Below are 22,642 nucleotides of genomic sequence, written 5' to 3'. Positions count from 1 at the left end.
TATTTTATAAATTTTCTTTTTATCACTTCAATATTTTATAAAAGCAAAAAAATAAAAAATCAATGTTATACCTTCAAAAAATTAAAATAACTGGCTAAAGATATTTGATGGGTAGGAAATGTTGACTTCTTATTCTTATTATTAACCTTTACCTTATTATTATTAACCTTTCTAAGAAACAAATTAATATAGACTCTACAAAGTTCATATCAATGCTAAGCATTTCAAATTTACCTATTTGCATAAGAGTCTCTTCCATACTGTTGGTCGCTGTTACCATTGCTACCGACGCTCCCAGTGGATCACTGTCAGGGAACTGAACTGGTTCTGGCACAATGCGGCGGTCATTTAAACCAAGTGGTCCAGCAAGTAATTCAAATTCTTCTTCACCTGTTAGCTTTTCATCTTCATCAACATCCAACATGTCCCAGTCTTCTGGAGTTTAAATAAACAAATGAATGGTATGTGAATATAAACATGACCTAACTCTGTTGGCAATGGTTATTTCTGAGATATATCTAAGATACAGATGGACTGAAAGCCCAGGGCCTACAAAATGAACTATGGCCCCATCTCCTGCTGACTAAATCAAACTATACTCTTGAGGCATAGTTAAGACTAAGGAAAGAGAGTCACATCCATTTAAACCAATGGAACATGTTACTGTTGGTAATGGAGATTCCAACTAATAAGAAATACTATTATGGAGCCAAAAAGAGCTCTTGACTCTGTCCATAATCATTAGGAAATGTGTCATTTCAAATAAATGAATACTTCCAGATAAACTGATGCCCACTTCAATTTTTTATTTTTTACTATCCTCATTTAGGATGGAAATTCAAAATGTACTATGTACTCTGCCTACTTTGAAAAAATATATATGTCCCATAGGAATTAATGAACTGTGGTAAAGTTCATATTAGAACATAGGTCTTTTTCCTTTGACTTTTAAAACTAAGGCTGTTGCTAACAAACTATCTTGAACTTCTGTGGGGGAGTTGAAGTTAACATGTACATAAATACAAACACAAACATCAAGGTAAATTTTAGTAACACACGTTAAGCAGAGGTATATACAAAAATACATGTAAAATGAAGAAGCTCTCAAGATAACTACCTTCATACACACTGTCCTGCTTGCCAATTAGATCTGGAGCTTGTCCCTTGTACCTGCACCGAACATGAAGAACATTACATTTTTATATACAACAGTTAGTACCCAAAAATGCAAATGAAGTCATTAGGACATTAGGACATTTTAAAAGGTCATTAATAAAGCAACACAAAATTAAAAATTGCTTCAGGTTGTGGGCTAATGTAATAAAAACTATTAGTATGTAGGTATATACATGATTACATGAGAACTACTTTATCAAATTACTGGGGTGGTTCCTCAATTACCTTCAGCAAATCTTTTAATAAAAACCTATTCCAGAATGTCTTCAAGATTCTAATAGTTGACAATAAGGGCAAAAACCTTACCCGCTAGCAATTAAATGCTACTCAAAGATAGAAAGAAGTAATATTTTCATAGACACTCATCTAATTTAGTCTATTTCTTTTTAACAAAAAAAGGATCTTAATTAAGATGGCAAAATATGGTAGAAAGCACCAAACAAAAAAATTAAACATAAGCTTCCTAAAGGTTAAAGCAAGGGCCCTGCTCACAATCTGACAACAAATTAAAAGTTAACACAGTCAAACTCCAGTGAAGGACCTGAGGCCATGTCACTGTTCCAGACTACAGGCTCCTACCTCTGGCAGGAACATGAATTCTTCTACCTCCTCCATCCTTGTCCCCAGTTCAGCAATCACAGAACTTTATGAAAGGTTACAGGTAACTCCTCACATGAAAAAAGCTACAATTCCCATGTCTTAATGACAGATACTTTATATACTTCATTCAGAGGGTCTGGATAGCTAAACGATTTCAAGGTACCTTTCAGAACTTGTTGCCTTGGATTTGGTCTTCAGGGCTAAGTACTTCTCCCTGCAGCTGCCACACAGCAGGTAGTATGGATTTCCACTCCCACATTCACCACCAAACCAGCCATCCACATAGGAGCCATTGCTGCGATAGCCCTGGCGGTTTGCACTGCGCCCACAGCCTGGGTGATTTCTCTTCATGTGCTGATTGAAGCTGACGACACTGCATTCACAGAGCTCACACACCACCACTTCTTCCCTGTCTTCAGACTCACAAACATGCTGTACAAAATGATTTCATATCAAATTATTAGTCAAGTTAACATAAAATTAAGAGATAAATATCATTTATGCTATTATAGCAACTACTTTGTTTACATATGCTGGAATATTTGCAAGATGTTCATGAAGGATATATAACAAAGTTTTCTTCAAGTCAGAATTTAGATCACACAGTATGGTGTTCCTTGCCCCTTCCTCACAGTAAGTTACAATAGAAGTACCTGACTATCCTACTGAGAAAAAAAGTTGTTAATAATAAATGAAAATCTGCCCCATCTCAAATGAGTTAAAACCCCTCCAATGAAAATTACCTTTCATCTGGTCAGAACACGAATACCTATTTTATGAATTTCTAAGAAGTCACTTCGATTATTTTATTAACTCAATATGGTAGGTGCTCTTTCCTGTAGGACTTGTACACAAGCTTCTCTACTATCAAAAGTGTAATGCTAAACAATGGAAACATACCAACCCATCATGTACCCTGCCCTTGGATGGAGGTATTTATAAGATCTAGGTGGCACTGGTTCCTAGGATGTGGCATTACAGTTGTTAGATAGAACCTATGAACAAAAGTATGCATTCAGATAGCAAGGTAAGCACGGCAGCTTTGTCATACACCCAATAGGGTCAACTGGGACCTGATGCTTATTTTGTAATCTATCTTTGATAGCAGAATCAAATTACTACAATATGGCTCTATCCTTCTAGCCCGGGGAGAGAAGCAATAAAATCGCACAGAGAGAGCAACAAGAAAGACCTTTTCTTATTAGTTTGTAGATATCAAAAAGCAAGTGTTAGAGCCCCAAACTTTAGGAGTAGGTGTCAGGCTTTTTAGAGTGTTACAACTCTAGGCAAGGCTGTCAGTAAGCTGTATGAACAGGAGGGCAGGAAAATAAGTCAGAGCAGCCCCCGCTGCAGTCACACACACCCAGGTAGGCCAATCCAGTACCTCTGGGATCCACATTCCCAGAATATCATTGTCACTGGTCAGGTCTTGTCCAAACATAGCTTCCATCGCTTCATCATCAAGATCAATTTCCAATTCCTCATCTAAATTAAAGTCATACAACGCCCCTGGGTCTTGTTGCAAAGATATTCCTTCTCTCCGACTTTGATTCCTGTGGGCCTGCACAGAGCGGTATAACCCCGCTCAGAACAAAACAAGAAAGGCATTTTATTTGCATGTATAAAATAATTATGAATATTTCGCCAGTTCTTAACTGCCATACATGTAGATGAGAGCCTATCTCAGCTGACTTATTGGATTCCAGACCATAAACATAAAATTGGGGATAATAGCACTCATACCTTGCAAAGCTGCTAACAGGTTTAAACAAGATAATCTATGTAAAATTTTTCATAATGTTTGTTATATAGAAGAATATTCAGTAAGTGCTGGGTGTTACTATTCTTTTAGGTTAATTTATTTACTTATTTATTTTTGCTTTTTAGGACCGCACCTGTGGCCTATGGAGGGTTCCCAAGCTAGGGGTGGAATCAGAGCTATAACCTCTGGCCTACGCCACAGCTACAGCAATGCCAGATCCAAGCTGTGTCTGCGACCTACACCACAGCTCACGGCAACACTGGATGCTAACCCACTGAGTGGGGCAAGGGATCAAACCTGCAACCTCATGGTTCCTAGTTGGATTCATTTCTGCTGTGCCACAACAGGAACTCCCCCTTTTAGGTTTTTTAAATCAGACTCTTTCATTATATATTAAATATACATCCTATATATTCTAGGACAGTCTCAACTTCTGTGTTCCCAAATTACTGAATCATTATTTATGTTTTAATATTTCAGGGATCAAACTCTGATCGCTTACGTATTCTAGTTTTTAATTTAGAAAATATATTCCCTATAACTTATATTTCACATGCCCAGAAAACAGTTCTAAAAATATTTACTAATTTAATGAAAAATATACATATATATTTGCTTATCTAGGGCCTAGAAGTGAAGCCTCAAGTCCACAAAGTACATCAGAAAAGCCAGTGCCTACTTCTTTGGCACAGTGCTATCTCTAGCTCCTTCTCACCACTAATGACTTTAAACATGCATCTTCACTTCTTAAATTACAAGGTGCCTGAGGGCAGAGAGAGCATTTATGAAATTTCTCAATATCTACAATAACCAGAGCCTTCTGCATCTAGAAGTAACTTAAAAATGAATCTATGAATGTATGCTGTGACTTAAATTATGTAAAATCAAACAAATGCCTAGAAGTCATATGCAAATACTTGCTCTTATCCTGTAGAGGAACTGAACACTTAGTATCATTACTTTACATCTTCTTTAATGTTGCTTTTACACTGACTTAAAATATAAACAAATCATATGATACTTCCACTAAGAGAAGGATGTGAAACATATACTTACCTGCTCTTGCTAGCAACGTTCGAGCAGCTAAATCAAACTTGTGCCGTCTTGTTACTGCTGAGCGACCCCTAGCTGGTGGTCCACTTCCAGAAGCTGCATTCTCTGTATGATCCAGGTTATCAGGGCTATAAGTGCAAGTTTGAAAGCAACACACATTTTTAAAAACCATCATGAATAGAAAGTAGAAGTGAAAGCATGCTTGCAGTACTTTTTCTTCAAAATGTTCTCAAGAACAAAATATGCTTCTGATAAAACTCTGAAACCTATCTTTTATGTCTGGTAAAGCTCCTAAGTTATATATATATATCATTTTGCCCTGAGCAATAATTTTATCTATTTTCACAAATAGATTTTCAATATGTCAGCAATGAAATTATGCTTAATGCAAGTTCGAATTAAATAAGATCAATGGCCTTAACTAAATCTTAAATGACTACCTAAAATTTGAAATGATGAGGAATCCCTGTCTTGGAGAAACAAATAATTCAAAATAAGCTATGAAAATATTCACTGAGTTTGTCAGAAAAAGTCTGCATATTAAGGTAAGACATTAAGCTCCCCATTTGATTTCATGAGCTAAAATGAAATAAAGATTTAAAGTCATAAGAAGTGCTGAAGGGAGAAGATTTTAGAATGAATTATAGAATATTTTACTACATTTCTTTTTAGGCTAGTCAGTTTCACAACTTAAAAAAGGGGTGTACTGTATTAGATATTAAAAACTGAAGAAGAGGAGTTCCTGTTGTGGCTCAACAGAAACGAATCCGACTAGGAACCATGAGGTTGCAGGTTCAATCCGGGGCCTTGCTCAGTTGGTTATGGATCTGGCGTTGCCATGAGCTGTGGTGTAGGTTGCAGACACAGCTTGGATCTGGCATTGCTATGGCTGTGGCTGGCAGCAACAGCTCTGATTAGACCCCTAGCCTGGGAACCTCCATATGTCATGGGTGCAGCCCCTCCATACGTCATGGGTGTGGCCCTAAAAGGACAAAAGACAAAAAAACCCAAAAAATAAAAACTAAAGAAGAGATGAAAATATAATCCCATATCAACATACAGAAAAGATTTAAAAGTCCATTTCTATTAAATATATTAATTAAATTTCTATTTAAGTGAACATTTTACTTTATATCATTTATATGCGATAAAATTTTTAATCAACATGTTTATATTATTTCAGAATATTTTACTTTTTAGTTTCTTCTTTTCAGCTCAATTTTATATTAAAATTATTTCCTTATTTTCATGAAAACATCACTTGAGTCATCATTTTTACCCTTCACAGAAACATAAACTTGTAACTGAAATGTCCATCTTTTCATGTATCTCTAGTTATCAACTTTATATACCATTAGAACCATCTCTACAGGGACACAAATGGGGCTCTTAGGGCACCCTTTGTAACACATGGAAGAGAAATACAGAAACTGGAATTTCACCTTTCACTAAAGCCTTCCTCCATTTCAGCAGCATCAGCTGATGGTATGTCACCTGGTGACTGCAAATAAGAGGGATCATTCGACTTCCCACCACTGCCTACAACCGCTGCTCCGTGCCTTGAGTCTGCAGTGCTGCCTGACTGGGGCTCCTCCTCATCCTCATGCCCAGGGTGCTCTATCATCCACATGGCAAGGACAGTGATGTTCTGGGCATCAGCCTCTCCTCGAGCACCTGCACAGGGAGAAAAAAGGTCTAATACTTATTTGGGGCAAAGTAACTATTTATTCATGCTATCAGTTTGAGTGCCTGCTATCATGTCACTGTAATTAAATCTGGTGTTAAAAATCTTCCCAACATTTATGGTCTCTTAAAAAATATTGCCTGTAATAAAGATCAGTCTTCTCGTATCTGCATATACTGATATATAAAAACTTTTCCTACCTGTGGCTTCCATGGCTTTGGCAATCTGCCGGAGAGAGAACCCCATTTCTAACAAGGGTACTGCAATCGCTGGAGGAGGAGGAGAAGTTGAAAGTCTACTGCTTGGGTCTGACAAGGCTGAGACAAAAGAAAGAGAAGTAAAGGCCTAATTATCACTATATATCATGAGTAAAAAGGTTTTTTATCATAACCATAATCCCCAATCTCTTAATACTGTCTAAATTTAATGAAATGTCACTCTACAAAGAATTTACTAAATGAGTAACTAAATGTGATTAAATTTGATATAACTTTTTAAGATTTTTCTTTAAGATAAATCAGCTATTATGAAATAAATGTGCTGTAAAAAGTTTCTTTAATGTTTTCTTTTTTAAAATAGTTCCTTAATTTAAAAAATTTTAAACTTTACAGAAATCTGCAAGAATAGTATAAAGAACTCTTTTACCCCTGAACCACTGGAGAATAAATAGCAGACAGAATGCTCCATCCATCTTCCCTGAATACACTAATACTTCACTCCTACAAATAATGACATTCTCTTGCATAATACAACAATTAAATTTAGGAAATTAACAATGTTATCATCTAATCCAGATTCCATTCTCATTTCATGAAAGTCCTGATAATGTTCTTTACAGCAAAGGATCCAATCCAGGTCATCTTTATATTTAGATCTCATGTCTCTTCAGTCTCCTTCAATTTTCTACTTCAAAGATTCCAGGCCAGTTAAATGGCAGAAAGTACCTCAGTCTAGTGTCTGCTGTTGCCTCATAATTAGCTTCAGTTTGTGTTTTCTGGCAGGAACAGCATAAAACTGATGTGTTATTCTTGCTACATTCTACTAGATGGTTCATGATTTCATTTTGGCCCATTACTGGTGAGGTTAACTTTGATTACATGAGTTAAGCTGGTATCTGCCAGATTTCTCCTGTAAAGGTAGTCTTTTTCTTCTGTAATTAATAATTATTTGTGAGGAAGAACTATGAGAATATGTAACTACCTCATTCTTCATTAAAGTTTCACTCATTAGCATCCCTTATGTTTATTGGCTGAATCAGTTATTATTATGATGGTTGACAAATGATGTTTTTTTAAATCTATCATTGCTTTCAGACTCATTAGTTGGTATTCCACTCTAAAGCAAAACTTCTCCTTTCTCCACCAGTATGGGGTTATGGATTCTTATTGTAATCATGCGTTATTATCTGTTACTATAATTATTTATTTTTATGCCCCAGATCGCTAAGATTTGGCCAGCGGATGCCCCTTGATGCTGAATTCTATGTCCTTCAAGACCGTGCTCATCATTCTTTGAGCGCTTTATCACTTTCTGGCACAAGCTATTCTAGCCTCATCTCATACTCAGACCTGATGAAATCAGTCATTTCTCCCAGAAAATCCAGGTTCTTTTTAGTAGAGAATGGTATTTAAAAGATAGGATCTTGGCATTCAGTGTGTACTGCTTCTGGAACACCAATGCTCCCAGGCCCTCTCAGTGGACAGTTGCCATTGGAGGCCCTCTTTACCCTACATGGCTCTGACACCTAGTGCTGGGCTGTGTGGACATTTCTCCACCCAACGTGGACTCCAAAACTCTGTGCCAGGCCACTCCTCCAACCCTCCCACACACACACCAATAGTTTTCTTCACCTCAATCTGGCTTTGACAACCCACTCTGAATTACCATACCGCCCACTTCTCATATCTTGCTGGCATGAATGCCTACCTAGCGTGGCCCCACTTAATGGCTCTTTGAACTGAATTAAGAAGGAAGAAGGGAAGGAGGGAGAAAGGGAAGGAGGACTATAACTCCGATTTCTGCTTAACAAAAAAAGCCACTACTGCTACAGCAGTGATAGCCCTGATGGATATATGATGGACTTCTCCTTCTTGCAATGATAAGAGTAACAGAGACTGGATTAACCCTCACCTTAAACTGGAAAAAAAAAAAGAGAGAGACTCTCCAAAATCAAACAATAGCCTGCAGACATTGGACAACCAGCAGTGTGGGATGTTAATACCTGAGAGAAAGGAATCAAATGAGGTGAGGTCTACAACTGCCTCAGCTTACTTCCTGGAAAGAATTTCCCAAGATGAAGGTCATGGAGGGTGAATTCAATCTAAATTCAGTGGCCTCTCTGAATGGAGAAGACAGAGAATTCTAAACTGGCTAGAATTCACATGGTAGAATACCATAAAGAAGAGAGAGAGGATTAAGATGGCAGAATAGAAGGACTGGAGCTCAACTTCTCTCCTAAAAAATAACAAAATTCACAACTAAAGGCTGAGCAATCTACACCCAAATGGATCAGAAACCTTAAAAAAGATACCCTACTCCAGAAGAAAAAGAGGAGGTCACATCAAGAGGTAGGAAGGGCAATTTCATCATATAAACAACCCCATACCTCCCAGGTGGGAAGCTCCACAGACTGGAAACTAATTGGTTCACAGAGACTCACCTACAGGAGTGAGAGTTCTGAGCCCCACATCAAACCCTCACGTGCGGAGATCTGGCACAGGGACAAAGAGCCCCTGAAGCAGCTGGCATTGAAGGCCAGTGGGGCTTGTGCGCAGGAGCTCCACAGGACTGGGGGAAATGGAGACCCCATTCTTAAAAGGTTCACACAGACTTTCATGTGCACTAGGTCCCAGGGCAGAGCGAGGTCTCCATAGGAATCTGCGTCAAACCTGACTGCAGTTCTTGGAGGACATCCTGGGAAAACAGGGGTGAATGTGGCTTGTTATGAAGGACGGACATTGAAAGCAAAGCTCTGGGGAATATACAGCAGCTTGCCTTTCTCTGGAGGTGGCCATTTTGGGAAAATCTGGCCCCACCCATCAGTCAGCTGCTGAGAAGCCGCAGGGCAAACAACAACCCAGGTGGGATCACAGCCCTGCCCCTTAGTAAACAGGCTGCCTAAAGACCCCTTAGGCACACAGCTGCCTCTAACCCCATCCAGAGACTAAGCCCCACTCACCAGAGGGATTAGAATCAGCTCCACCTACTAGGGGGCAGGCATCAGCCCCTCCCATCAGGAAGCCTATAGCAAGCCCCCATATAAACTTCAACCACAAGGGGGGCAGACACCACAAGTAAGAGAGGCTACAACTCTATTACCTGTAAAAAGGTCACCACACCAAAAACCTATAAAAATGAAAAGACAGAGAACTTTAACTCAGATGAGGGAGAAAGGAAAAAACCCAGAAAATCAGCTAAGTGATGAGGAGATTTTTAGCCTCCAGGGAAAAAACTTTAGATTGTTGATGATAAAGATGATGCAAGACATTGGAAATAAACTGGAGGCAAAGATGGATAACTTATAGGAAACACTAACCAAAGAGATACAAGATATAAAACTGAAACAAGAAGAGATGCAAAATACAATAACTGAAATAAAAAATTCACTAGAAGCAGCTAACAGCAGAATACAGGAGGCAGAAGAACGAATAAGCGAGGTGGAGGACAGATTAGTGGAAATTACAGAGGTGGAATAGAAAAGAGAAAAAAGATTGAAAACAAATGAAGAGAGTCTCAGAGAACTCTGGGACAACATTAAACACACCAACATCCGTATTATAGGGGTGCCAGAAGGAGAAGAGAGAGAGAAAGGGACAGAAAACATATTCCAAGAGATAATAGCCACAAACTTCCCTAACATGGGAAAGGAACCACTCACTCAAATCCAGGAAGCACAACGAGTACCATATAAAATAAACCCAAGGAGGAATACACTGAGACACATATTAATCAAACTAACCAAAATTAAAGACAAAGAGAAAATCTTGAAAGCAGCTAGGGAAAAGAAACAAGGAAACCCCAATAAGGTTATATCAGCAGATTTTTCAGCAGAAACTCTGCAGCCCAGAAGGGAGTGGCATGATATACTTAATGTGATGAAAGGGAAAAATCTCCAACCAAGATTACTCTACCCAGCAAGGCTCTCAGTCAGATTTGAAGGAGAAATCAAGACCTTCACAGATAAGCAAAAGTTGAGAGAATTCAGCAACACTAAACCAGCCTTACAACAAATACTAAAGGAACTTCTCTAGGCAGAAAAGAAAACACAGCAACAGGAAACAAAAATTCCACAAATGACAAGGCTCACCAGTAAAGGTATATATACAGTAAAGATATGAAATCATCCATGCACAATTATACCACCAAAATCAGAAATCATGAGAAGAGGTGGGTACAAATGCAGGACACTGGAGATGAACTTGCAATGAAGAGAACAGCAACTTAAAACAATCTCATATATATATAGACTCTTATATTGAAACTTCAGAATAACTGCAGACCAAAAATCTACAATTGATACACAAACAAGGAATCTCTGGAGAAGAAATATATCTCATAGTAAATAAGAGCATAATCCACCATGAAGGGGGTCATGTGACATCATTCTTGGAATGCTGAAGTCTTCTTAGATCTGATTCTGATTTCCTCTCCATCAAAGAATTTATGATAATTATAATTAAATAATGCAACTGTACAATTAAATAATACAGTTGTACAATTGTATTATTAATAACCATTTCTCTCATGGTACAATGTAAGGTCTATAATGTCTTGTTTATTAGCACATCACCTAGAATGGTGTAATGCCTATATTGAAGAATCAATAAGATGTAACAAATGGTGAGGACATATTTATATAGTTACACTGTTTTTTAACCAATTTATGCATTTTATATTTTACTTATTTTCAGAGGGTGTATTATTTTTGTTATTCTTACCAGTTATTTTTTATTATGCTATATAAAGTATTTAATGGTATATAAGTCTTTCTTCTTTTATAAGTTTTAGTTGCATAATATACATGATTTTAATACTATGCTAATTTTTAAAGAAAAATTGAAATGTAATAGGTAATATTAAATAGTAAAGATGAAAGCCATGCAAAATGGGATAAAGTATAGAATAAATTTCCAAAAAAAAAAAGAATACCAGAAAGGAGAAATCTTAAAGAAATTAGAGAGCTGCCCAGAAAGAGAACTCCAGAAAAGTGCAAAGGGTCATCTTCCCCATGACTCTTTAGTTGATGCTAATGCAGCCAACTGCCCAAAGCTAGGGAAATAATCATCAAGAAGCAGCAGCATTCACACAGGGCTGGGAAGAGTTTGTTATCATAAGCCAGAGTGAAAAAAAAAACAAAACAACTTTGTAACACATAAGGCATTGGATAAAAACTGTCCTGGTCCCACCTAACAAAGCTTAAAAGGCAGCCTAAAACAATCAAATTGTTTTCAAATTACTTAACTGTGTTCTGAAACAAAGTTAAAGTGCAAGTAAAGAAATGCCATATATCCCAACACCCGACTAGGTAAAATTCACCATGTCTTGTGTCTAATAAAAAAATTACCAAACATGTAAAGAAACAAGAAAATATAATTCAAAATAAGGAGAAAAAACAGTTCATGGAAACAGACCTAGAAATGAGATAATTGATAAATTAAATATAGAGGACATTAAAACAGATATCATAAATAGTTGATTCTCATTATTTATGGATCCCTTATATGTAAATCGACCTACTCGTTAAAATTAATATGCAACTCCGAAATCAATACAACACTTTCACAGTCATTCAATGCATAGGGTGACAAAAAAATTCAGTCTCCTTGGTGCATTTGTTCTCAGCCGAGGTCAAACAAGGTAAGACCTCTTGATTCAGCTCTCAGACTATAAGCAAATGTCCTTTTCATGCCATTTAGTATTACTTTTTTTGCATTTTTTGTGTTTTTGTTGATTTTATTGTTTAAGTTGGCCTCCAAGTATAGTGCTGAAATGCTGTCTAATGTTCCTAAATGCAAGAAGGCTGCAATGTGTCTTATGGAGAATATATCTGTATTAAATAAGCTTTATTCAAGCATGAGTTAATCGTGTTGCTGGCCATGAGTTCAATGCTAATGAATCAACACTATATATTAAATACGGTGTCTTTAAATTGAAACACACATAAAATAAGGTTATATATTGATCAGTTGACAAAGCATGACCAGAAACTCATAGAAACGTAGCCCTATAGTTTCCCAAGGAACAATGGTTCAGTTTTTGCTAGTTCCGTGTTCACAGTGATTTTACAGAGTGTAACTATTCTAATAATGAAAACTGTTATTCCACGTATTCTGAGAGGTAGAGGAAAAACTGAGGACATTAAAAAGCCAAGAGATATTTTTTAAAAAAAACATATACAGACCTTCTAGAGATGAAAACTACAAAATCTGAGGGAAAAATACACCAGATGAGATTAAAAGCAGATTAGATACTGCAAAAGAAAATAGTAGGGACCAGAAGACAAAACAATAAAAATTACCCAGAATGAAACACAGAAAAAAAGAGCTTAAAACAACAACAACAAAAAAGAGCAGAGCATCAATGATGGTGACTGATAGGACAACTTCAAGCAATGTAATATACACATAACTGGAGATTGAAATGAAGGAGTAGTGGCACAGAAAAAAATCTAAAAAACTAATGAATGAAAAATTTCCGAATTTAATGACAACTTTAAACCTACAGATCCAAGCTCAACAAATTCCAAGCACCAGAAACATGAAAAAAATGACACCAAGGCAGATCATAATCAAATTGCTTAAGCCCAGTGAAATAAAGAAAAATCCTAAAAGCAGCCACAGAAAAAGGCATACTACATCAATGTGAGAAAGACAGAAGACTTATCACTGGAAACAATGCAAGCCAGAAGACAGTAGAGTAACATCTTAAAGTACTGAAAGAAAAATAAACTGTCAATCTAAAATTCTATTCCCAGTGAAAATATTTTTCAAAAATGAAGGTGAAATATTCTTTCAGATATACAAAGCCAAAAGAATTAACCACCAGCAGACCACTACAGGATGTGTTAAAGGAAGTCTTTATAAGAAGGAGATGATGCTACATGGAAATCTGGATATACATAAAAGAATAAAGAATCTCAGAACTAGTAAATATGTGGGTAAATGCAAAATACATACTTTAGTTTCTTTAAATACATTTAAAAGATAATTGGTCGTTTACAGTAAAAATAATAATGTATTATGGGGCTTTATAAGATATGTAGAAGTTAAATTTATAATAACAAAACTATACAGGCTGAGAAAGGGGAAATGAAAGTATACTGGTGTTAGATTCTTTTACTACACATGAAGTGGTATAACATTACTTGCAAGTAGATTGTGATCATTAAGAACATATATTATAAACCTGAAAGTAATCTCTAAAAATATAATACCAAGTATAGCTAATAAGGCAACAAAAGAGATAAAATGGAATTTTGAAAATACTCATTTAATTCAAAGAAGGTAGAAAAAGAGGAAAATGGGAACAAAGAACAGATGAGATAAACAGAAAGATGTTAGATTTAGTAGATTTAAACCCAACTACACTAATAATCACATTAAATGTAAATGGTCTAAACATACTAACTAAAAGGTAGAAAAAGAGGAAAATTGGAACAAAGAACAGATGAGATGAACAGAAAGATGAACTTAAAGATGTTAGATTTAGTAGACTTAAACCCATCTACACTAATAATCACATTAAATGTAAATGGTCCAAACATCCTAACTAAAAGACAGAAGACATCAGGTTGAATTTAAAAAGCTAAACCCAGAGTTCCCATCATGGCTCAGTGGTTAACAAATCTGACTAGGAACCATGAGGTTGCGGGTTCAATCTCTGACCTTGCTCACTGGGTTAAGGATCTGGCATTGCCATGAGCTGTGGTGTAGATCACAGACGTGGCTCAGATCCCAAGTTGCTGTGGCTGAGCGTAGGCCAGCAGCTGTAGCTCTGATTAGACCCCTAGCCTGGGAACCTCCACATAACGTGGTGTGGCCCTAAAAAGACAGAAAGACAAAAACATAAAATAAAAATAAATAAATAAATAAATAAATAAAAAGCTAGGCCCAACTATAGACTACCTTTAAGGAATCTACTTTATGTATAAACACGCAAGTAAGTTAACAGTAAAACGATGGGAGAAGATATACCATTATAAGGCTAATAAAAAATCGGAAATGGTTATATTTATATCAGATAAAGCAGACTTTATCTGATATAAATATAGGGCATATAAATAAAATATAGGGCATGTAAATATAAATATAGGGCAAAGAATATTACCAGAGATAAAGAGAGTCATTTCATAATGGCAAAGAGGTCAAGTAACTGAAAAGATAAAAGAATTCTAAAGGTCTATGGACCTAAATTATATGAAATGAACACTAATAAATGAAAGGGGAAACAGAAAAATCCATAATTACAGTCAGAGATTTCAACACCACTCCTCAGTAACCGACAGAATAAATAAACGAAAAATAAGTAAGGATAAAGACCTGGACAACACTATCAATAAACTCACTTAACCAACAATTTCTGGAACACCGCTCAACAACAGCACATACACATTTTTTCCAAGTGCACATGGAATGTCTATTAAAAATCCAGACCATATTCTGGGCCATAAAACAAGTTTCAATAAATTTAAAATAATTCAAATTATACAAGATATAGTCTTGGATGACAATTAAATTAGGAATCAACAATAGACAGATGCCTGGAAAATCTCCTAATACTTGAAAATGAAATAATATACTTCCAAATAACCCATATGTCAAAGAAGATATCAATGGTAAAATAGAAAGTACTTTAAACTGAATGAAAATGAAAACACAGCATTTCAAAATTTATAGCTTGCAGTAAAATCACTGATTAGAGGGAAATTCATAGCATTAAAAATGCCTATAATGGAAAAGAAGAAAGGCCTAATATAATCGATACAGTACATTATTTCTTGCCTACATAGCCATAATTCAACCTATAGTTTCAAAACAGAGAAGAGAGCTCAGTTTGACAGGGCAGATCTCCCTTAATTAAATTGACTATTTTACCTTTAGTGAAGACAAAATGCAATGCCCACGTAATAAAGTGCCACACATATGAAATGCCATGGTCTGGGTGTCATAGTGCATGATAGCACACGCACCTGTGCGGTTAGCTGGCCTTGCTGACTGGGAATCAGGAGAAGTTAAGCTTTGCCTCCTTCCTACTTCATCAGAAGGAGAGGTTGGTAACGATGATATTGGAGGAGTCTGTGCACGACGTGTGGGAAGTACAGTGGTAGTTGGGTAACTAGAGAACATTTGCCTTTAAGAAAACAACAATGGTTAGCACAGAAATCCAATTAGAAAAGAATATATACATCATAATCTTCTTATAAAAGAATATGCAACCTGGAAAATCATTCAAGTTAGATATAATTTAATTAGGGGGAACGAGAGAGATGCTACATTTTAAAATCATTATCTCATAGGATGCTTTCACTATAAAAACAATAATATCTTTTCATTTGTTTAACAGCAGGTAGGGAGAATACAGCAATAAACAAAATAGCTTTTTTTAAATTCCTGACTTCAGGGAACTTTTCTCCTACTATAAAACCAAGATGACATGGGCATTTTGGTAGGCATATAGTAGTTAGAGAATAAAAAGGGCTTTTAAAGATAAATAATTTACAGTTAGTTCAGATATACATTCACTAGTTAGCCATGAACTTATTCACAAGGATCCAAAGTAATAATCTATGGTAAGTTACAGAAAGAAAAGATAAGTGCTCAGTGACCCAACACAACTGAGAAAGAGCATATGAACGATATGCCAGCTCTGCAGAGGGAAAAAGATACAGGAGACACAGCCCCTCTCAAGCTAAGAAGGCAGACACTGGCTAAAGAATAAAGTCCACCAGAAGATTCTTACTGAATCTGCTCTTTAGATTTGTCCCATAGAACCAATAACAACTTTTAAGTATCAAAAAAGCACTGTTGACTCAGTCAAGTAACTGTAATATGATGGTATTCACACAAGCAGCAGCTGTTCCCTGATTTTTCTCTTATTAAATGATGCTGAGCCAGGCAGAGACAACTGCAGCTCTAATATATCCCAACCAATACCAGGGAAATGACAACTAAGAGGAAAGAAGGGGTCATAGGCCTGGTGAATGTCTCTGGGAGCAACGGAGCATTATTTTACCACTGAATCCCATGCCTATGGAGCTTGAAAGGCAACAAAGAGTCACAGCATTACTGATCCTCTGTGGATGCCTTGAATTATGTAACTGCCTGAAGGATTAAAACCATATTAGAATATCCTATCATTCTCTTTCTCCTTTCTTGAACAGAAGCACCTCTTGGAACTGTTATTTAAGTGAGAGAGCTAAGAGGCAGCAGATGTGTAGGGACCAGGCACTGGTAGCTACTGGGATTAGCACTCCTTCTACCCAAGACCAAAAGCATTAATTCTTAATGTGTGAGCTGAAGCCATGGAATCAAAATCACTGAAGAAACTTAATTCAAATGCAAAGCAGGTGCCACACCAGACCTACTGAATGAGACTTGCTGGGAGATACAGTCCCAGAGCTTTAAAAAGCCCAGGTGGCTCTTGTGAACATCAATAACTTAGCATCATTACAACAGCCACTCTCTCCTCCACTCTCTAAGATGTCAGTCTACACATTGGAAATAATAGTGACCTGTCAATTCAGGGAAAAAGGGAAAGAAACAAGAAAAAGAGGAAACTAACCATTCTGAATTCCCTTTATTTCACTTAAACCTTAGTTAAGAGGGCTCACAAACTAGTCTCTCCTTAAAGATTTTCACTCGAAGGTTTTCATTTTGTGTATAACAATTGGTAAACTGAAGCAAAAAGAAACTTAAACATTATTTGGAATTTATGAGCTTATCAAAGTAGGATTGGCTGAGGACATGCAATAAGAGATGCTTTTTCATTTGAAAAGTAGACTTGTTTGATCTCACCACAAGAATAAAGGTATAGGTAAAGAATTATGCTTAAAAGGGAAATACCTGAGAAGAGAAAATTATTTTCTTGCAGGTAAGTTCTTTCTTGAGGCTCTAATATTCAAAATACAAATGTTTACCTTTTGAGAAAAAAATATTCAGAAGCCTAGCCCCCCAGAAAAGATCCTTATAAGGAGATAATGATACTCCAGGTACTACAGGTACCTGTCAGTGGTACTGTTGATTAGATATGGGACCACCACTGACTGGCTCTGAGACTTTATTAAACTTATGAGGAGTATTTCCAACTTCAGTAAAATGAATTTGACTCTATCATCTTCTAGGTTCCCTCTAGTTCCAGTATACCTTGACTTAGTGGGCACATTCTTCCAAAGAGAACAATTAGAGGTTCAGAACCACAGGCATCAATACGGCAAACATTAAAGGCCAACTTCCCCACCTGAGAAGACTAAGTGGCATCACTCCTGGGGACTCAGATGCAGGCACTGTTTCTGTGTCAGTGACTGGAGTGGTGGCAGTTGTGGTATCTTCCAGTGAACTGCTCATGAAGGAAGTTGTGCTCGAGGCTGAAGGACTAGTGGTAACTGGTGTCTGTGCCTGCTGGGCTTGGTCACTTTCTTCAGCTTGTTGATCAATCTCTATAGACCAAGGTAAAAGTTAAAAAAGTAGTAAGGGTTTTGTTTTTGGTTTTCAAAAGAGACAAGAGAACGGAAAACTTCTCACTTTTAATTTGGAAGGCTTATAAATGTATTTCTTAAGTAGAAATTTCTGTGAAAGATTTACAGAAAAAAAATGTTCTTGCATATATGCATCCTTGTATTCACTATTATGCTCGTTATGCACAAACAATAATGCAACAAGTCCTTGTAAATACTCACTTTATATTTTAGAGAAGATTCTCTTGAAAATAAAAAAAAAAAAATTTCACTTTGCTTGCAAGATTTAACCAGGGGTTCTCTAAAGATACCTAATCATTCAAACTGTGTATCCTTAGCACTTTGATTTTTGCTTGTTTAAAGACATCAAAATAGGCATCAGAGATGAAGATGTGTAAATACAAGAAAAAAAAAAAAACCTAGACTCCATGCTCTAAAAGGACAATGCCTCACAAATTACTCCTAAGATTTTTTTTTCTAAGTTAAATATCTAAGGGCTTACAAAGTATTTGTTATTTTTCTTATCTTAAGGGAGACTACAAATAAACATAATCAAGATAGCAGCCATTACAAACAGACAGCTATTTGGTTTGCTAAATGACCACATACCTTTCATGATCATGATCTTAACACTCCCATTTATATGCACCTTACACTTCAATTTACTATCTAAGCTTAGAAAGGAAGGAGGGGAGTATGGGAAAAGGAAAAGGAAGAGAAGGGACGGAAGAAAAAAAAAATGATGGAAACACTATGAAGGAAATTGACTTTGTTTTGTGCACTGTTGGCGTCCCAAAATCCCGTGGAGTACCTGGCACATAGCAGGCACCCTATAAACATTTACTGAATGAATCTCACTTTTATCTCAGAGTTTGTATTATCCCCAAAGGTGAGGCTAAAACAAGGTTGTTTACACACAATATAGAGTTTACAAAAGTAGTACTTTAAAATATGTCTGAGAAGTTATCAGAATAATATGTATATTGAATCAGATTAAAAAAATACAGGAGTACATGGGAGTTCCCATTGTGGCTCAGAGGTAACAAATCCAATTAGTATCCATGAACATGTGGGTTTGACCCCTGGCTTCACTCAGTGGGTGAAGGATCTGGTGTTGCTGTGAGCGATGGTACAGGTCGCAGACATGCCTCAGATTCTGTGTTGCTGTGGCTGTGGCATAGGCCAGCAGCTGCAGTCCTGATTTGACTCCTAGCCTGGGAAATTCCATATGCTGCATGTGCAGCCCAAAGGAAGAAAACACACACACACACACACACACACACACACACACACACACACACACACGAATACCTTTGGCATGACTTAAATTTCAGTTTTAGGAGTTCCTGCTGTGGCTCAGTGGGTTAAGAACCTGACTAGTACCCATGAGGATACAGGTTTGATCTCTGGCCTCGCTCAGTGGATTAAGGATCTGGTATCGTCACAAGCTGTGACGTAGGTAGCAGAAATAGCTTGGAGCTGGTGTTGCCATGGTCATGGTGTAGGCCCGCATGTGCAACTCTGATTCAACCCCTAACCTGGGAATTTCCATATGCTGCAATTGCAGCTGTAAAAAACAAAAACAAAACAAAAAATAAATAAATAAATTTCAGTTTTACAAAATATAATAATATTATTAAGCTCTAATAGTTGCATAGGTTTAAAAGAGAAAATTATAGATAGAGGCATATCTCAGAGATATTGTAGCTCTGGTTCCAAACCACTGCAATAAAACAAATACCGCAATAAAGCAACTTTTTAGTTTCCCAGTGCATATAAATTTATGTTCATACTATTAAGTGTACAACAGCATTGTGTCTTAAAAAAATCAACCAATGGATATATCTTAATTAAAAATACTTTATTGCTAAAGAAAAATGCTAACTATCATCTGAGGCTTCAGCAAGTCACAGTACAGACATCAAAGATCACTGATCACCGATCAGCATAAGAAATACAACAATAATGAAAAAGTTTAAAATACTGTGAGAATTACCAAAATGTGAAACAAAGCAAGCAAATTTTGTTGGAATAAATGGCACTGAAAGACTTGCCTAACTGAGGGTTTCCACAAACCTTCAAGTTGTAAAAAATGCAGTTATCTGTGAAGTGCAATAAAATTAGGTATGCCTGTAGACAGATGATTATTAATATAAAGAAACAGAAAGGAACTGTGCATCTTGCAAAGGAAAAACACTGTCAAAGTTGCTTTGGCCAAAAAAGTTTTAAAAATCACTTACAGAATATATCACTTCTAACAATTATAATTTCAACAGCACAAAGCAAAAATTTCTAAAATCAGATAACATACCTTGTTTAATTTTGCCCCCAAATTGGTCCTCCAAAAGCCCATGGATGACTAATTTATAGATCATGGCTTGAGCTCGTTCCAGATCAGCTAATCCCAGTGCTCTCTTTATGGGTGACCGCATGACTGCTCGCTTTACCATGTGGCGCATCAAGAACTGCAGGGCTGCACGCATCTCCACATCTTCATGAACAACTGGAGAGCTTGCACAGTCTGAGTTGTGGCCATTTTCGGCCAAAACTTTTGGTATCAGCAACAGTTCAGCATATTTACTACAGCCAAGAAGAGCACTAAGTGATTTCATAGCACCGAGGTAAATATAGGACAGCTGGACTGCTCTGATTTCTGACTGGGCTATGTCATGGTTTTTGGACACGTGTTCATGATTTTTTCTTTTTCCTTCTGTTATCTGATGTTGGGATTCCACAGCTGGCATTGCTGAATCTAAAGAAAATGAAGCTATTTCGTTTTCTGATTTGGAGATTGTGGTACCCTGACTTTTAACATCGTCAGATGTTAAGCCTGTTCGTGTATCTAAAGCTGATTCACTTTCAGTTTTCTGCTCAACATCCCCTTTCTCCTCAGATTCATGTCGGTGTTTCTTTTCATGTCGCTTGGTGTTCTGTTTGCCCATGTCTTCATGAATGCCAGTCAGATATGTGAGGTCCAGTAACACAGAAGCCGTCAGGCCTCGAAATCGTGCCACATCAAAAGGAAGCGGTTCACAGGGTTCCAGATTATACAATGGAGTATCACTAGGCGACCAAAAAGTTGGGAAGCTTTAATAAAGATCAGAATGACACAGGAAGAAGCAAGTGAGGGATAGACGGGAGGAAGGTACAGAAAATAATGTAGACAAAATAAGATGCATCATGTACACAGTACAGAGAATAATTTATACAAACTAGAGAACTCATTACAACAAAGAGAAAAATGAACCTATTATGAGAAAATGGGAAGATGTGATGTTTAATGCAAAAGTAATCAGATGTTCATATGCTTTCAAATAAGAATATTCATTATTACAATGTAAGCCAAGAATTAGCAGCATTTCTGTAAAGAGCCAAATACTAAATATTTTAGGCCTTGAAGGGTACATGGTCTTTGTTGTAACCTATCAACCCTGCCATCATGGTGTGAAAGCAGCCACTGGTAAACCTGAACAAATCCGTGTGGCTACTGGGCCAGATGTAGTTTGCCAATCCCTGAGATAAGTTATTTGGCAAGTGTGCATAGTAAATTTAGTTTTTATATGGGTGATGGCCATGTATATACTATTCCAGAGAAGATTTTGTTTCATTCCAAAAATTACTTTGTAGTCTTCAATTAATGCTTCTAATTAAGTTTAAAAGAAAATATGATCACATATTTCCTGATACTCAGGAAGCACTTCTAGAAGTTTAAACAGGTTATAATTAAATAAACTGGAATATAAAGCTTTAGTAAGTATATAAAGTTTGGTGGCATACACTTGTTCTATTAACCTAAGTCTTGGTTCTAGCTTAACTTTTCTAACTTTATTTTCTTTTGTGTCATTTTTCTTATTTGTTTTAATTATTTTGCTACATTGTATACACCTTAATAAGGTACTATAAATCCTTTCTGAAATAAGACAAAGAATAAAAGGATTGGTAAATACTTCCACAAGTAAAATTTTCATTCTTTTCTTAGCTTGGAATGGGGGAGGGGGAAACTAGAGTTCATTACCTCCTGAAATTGTGTGCAAACGTCATGTATATGTATTTTTCGGCTGAGAGGGGACGCAATTATCATTAGATTCTAAAACAGTGCCACCTCCAAAAAATACTTAAGAACCATTCATTGTTATTGACATTGTCCTATATCATATTAATAAAGAATCACTTTAGGCAATATAACGAAGTTAAAAAATATCATTAATAAATCCATGTTTTCAAATGATACAATTATGAAGAGTCATTAGATGAGTCCTCTTATCAAGTGAGATACCTGACATACTTCCTTTTAAAGATATGAAGTTTCTATTTCACAAAAATCCTATCTGATTGCAAGCACAGCCAAATGCTTTTAAGCACATAGTTTATGCCAAATAAATGTAACTTTCATATCTATCCAAAATACAGCACACTGAGTGTATAGAAATATATGCTTTAAAAAAAAGCATGAGTATCATTGATAATCCGAAACCTAATTTTAGTCACTCAAATGTACCCACTCTACATTCAAAGCCCTCCAACGTAAAATGTAACTGATGGATATGCTGGCTGGCTTTTTTATATTCCAATGTGTAATGGAAATGTTTACAAAAGCAGCAAGCCAAATGAAAAATATAAAGAAGAATGCCAGTTAAACCTAATCTAGTGAACTTACCTTTCTTCATAAAACAAAACAAAAAAACTATATATTTTA

General features: G+C 36.4%; 1 protein-coding gene across 38 annotated transcripts in view; it reads right to left on the bottom strand.

The window, feature by feature from the left end:
* HERC1 (HECT and RLD domain containing E3 ubiquitin protein ligase family member 1) overlaps positions 1 to 22,642 on the bottom strand; it is a 197,980-nt gene that overhangs the window by 42,410 nt on the left and 132,928 nt on the right. For 8 of the 38 annotated variants that reach the window (XM_084967006.1, XM_084967044.1, XM_084967013.1 and 5 more), the window contains 10 exons: positions 20,258 to 21,033; positions 17,730 to 17,928; positions 15,463 to 15,623; positions 6,476 to 6,592; positions 6,034 to 6,265; positions 4,595 to 4,719; positions 3,140 to 3,360; positions 1,940 to 2,208; positions 1,118 to 1,170; positions 235 to 435 (listed from right to left, as the gene is read on the bottom strand). In XM_084967006.1, coding sequence (XP_084823132.1) covers positions 235 to 435; positions 1,118 to 1,170; positions 1,940 to 2,208; positions 3,140 to 3,360; positions 4,595 to 4,719; positions 6,034 to 6,265; positions 6,476 to 6,592; positions 15,463 to 15,623; positions 17,730 to 17,928; positions 20,258 to 21,033 — 2,354 coding nt within the window. The remainder of the gene's footprint in view (positions 1 to 234; positions 436 to 1,117; positions 1,171 to 1,939; positions 2,209 to 3,139; positions 3,361 to 4,594; positions 4,720 to 6,033; positions 6,266 to 6,475; positions 6,593 to 15,462; positions 15,624 to 17,729; positions 17,929 to 20,257; positions 21,034 to 22,642) is intronic. The other 30 variants (XM_084967037.1, XM_084967107.1, XM_084967040.1 and 27 more) reach the window with 7 other exon arrangements.

Source organism: Sus scrofa, chromosome 1 (genome assembly GCF_054392235.1).
Source record: "Sus scrofa isolate SSC_HxYL_T2T_F1_AM1 chromosome 1, Sscrofa_HxYL_maternal_Yorkshire_Landrace_v2.0, whole genome shotgun sequence".
Taxonomy (NCBI): Eukaryota; Metazoa; Chordata; class Mammalia; order Artiodactyla; family Suidae; genus Sus; species Sus scrofa.
The sequence above is the reverse complement of the archived record's forward strand: the minus strand, read 5'-3'. Positions and strand labels throughout refer to the sequence as shown.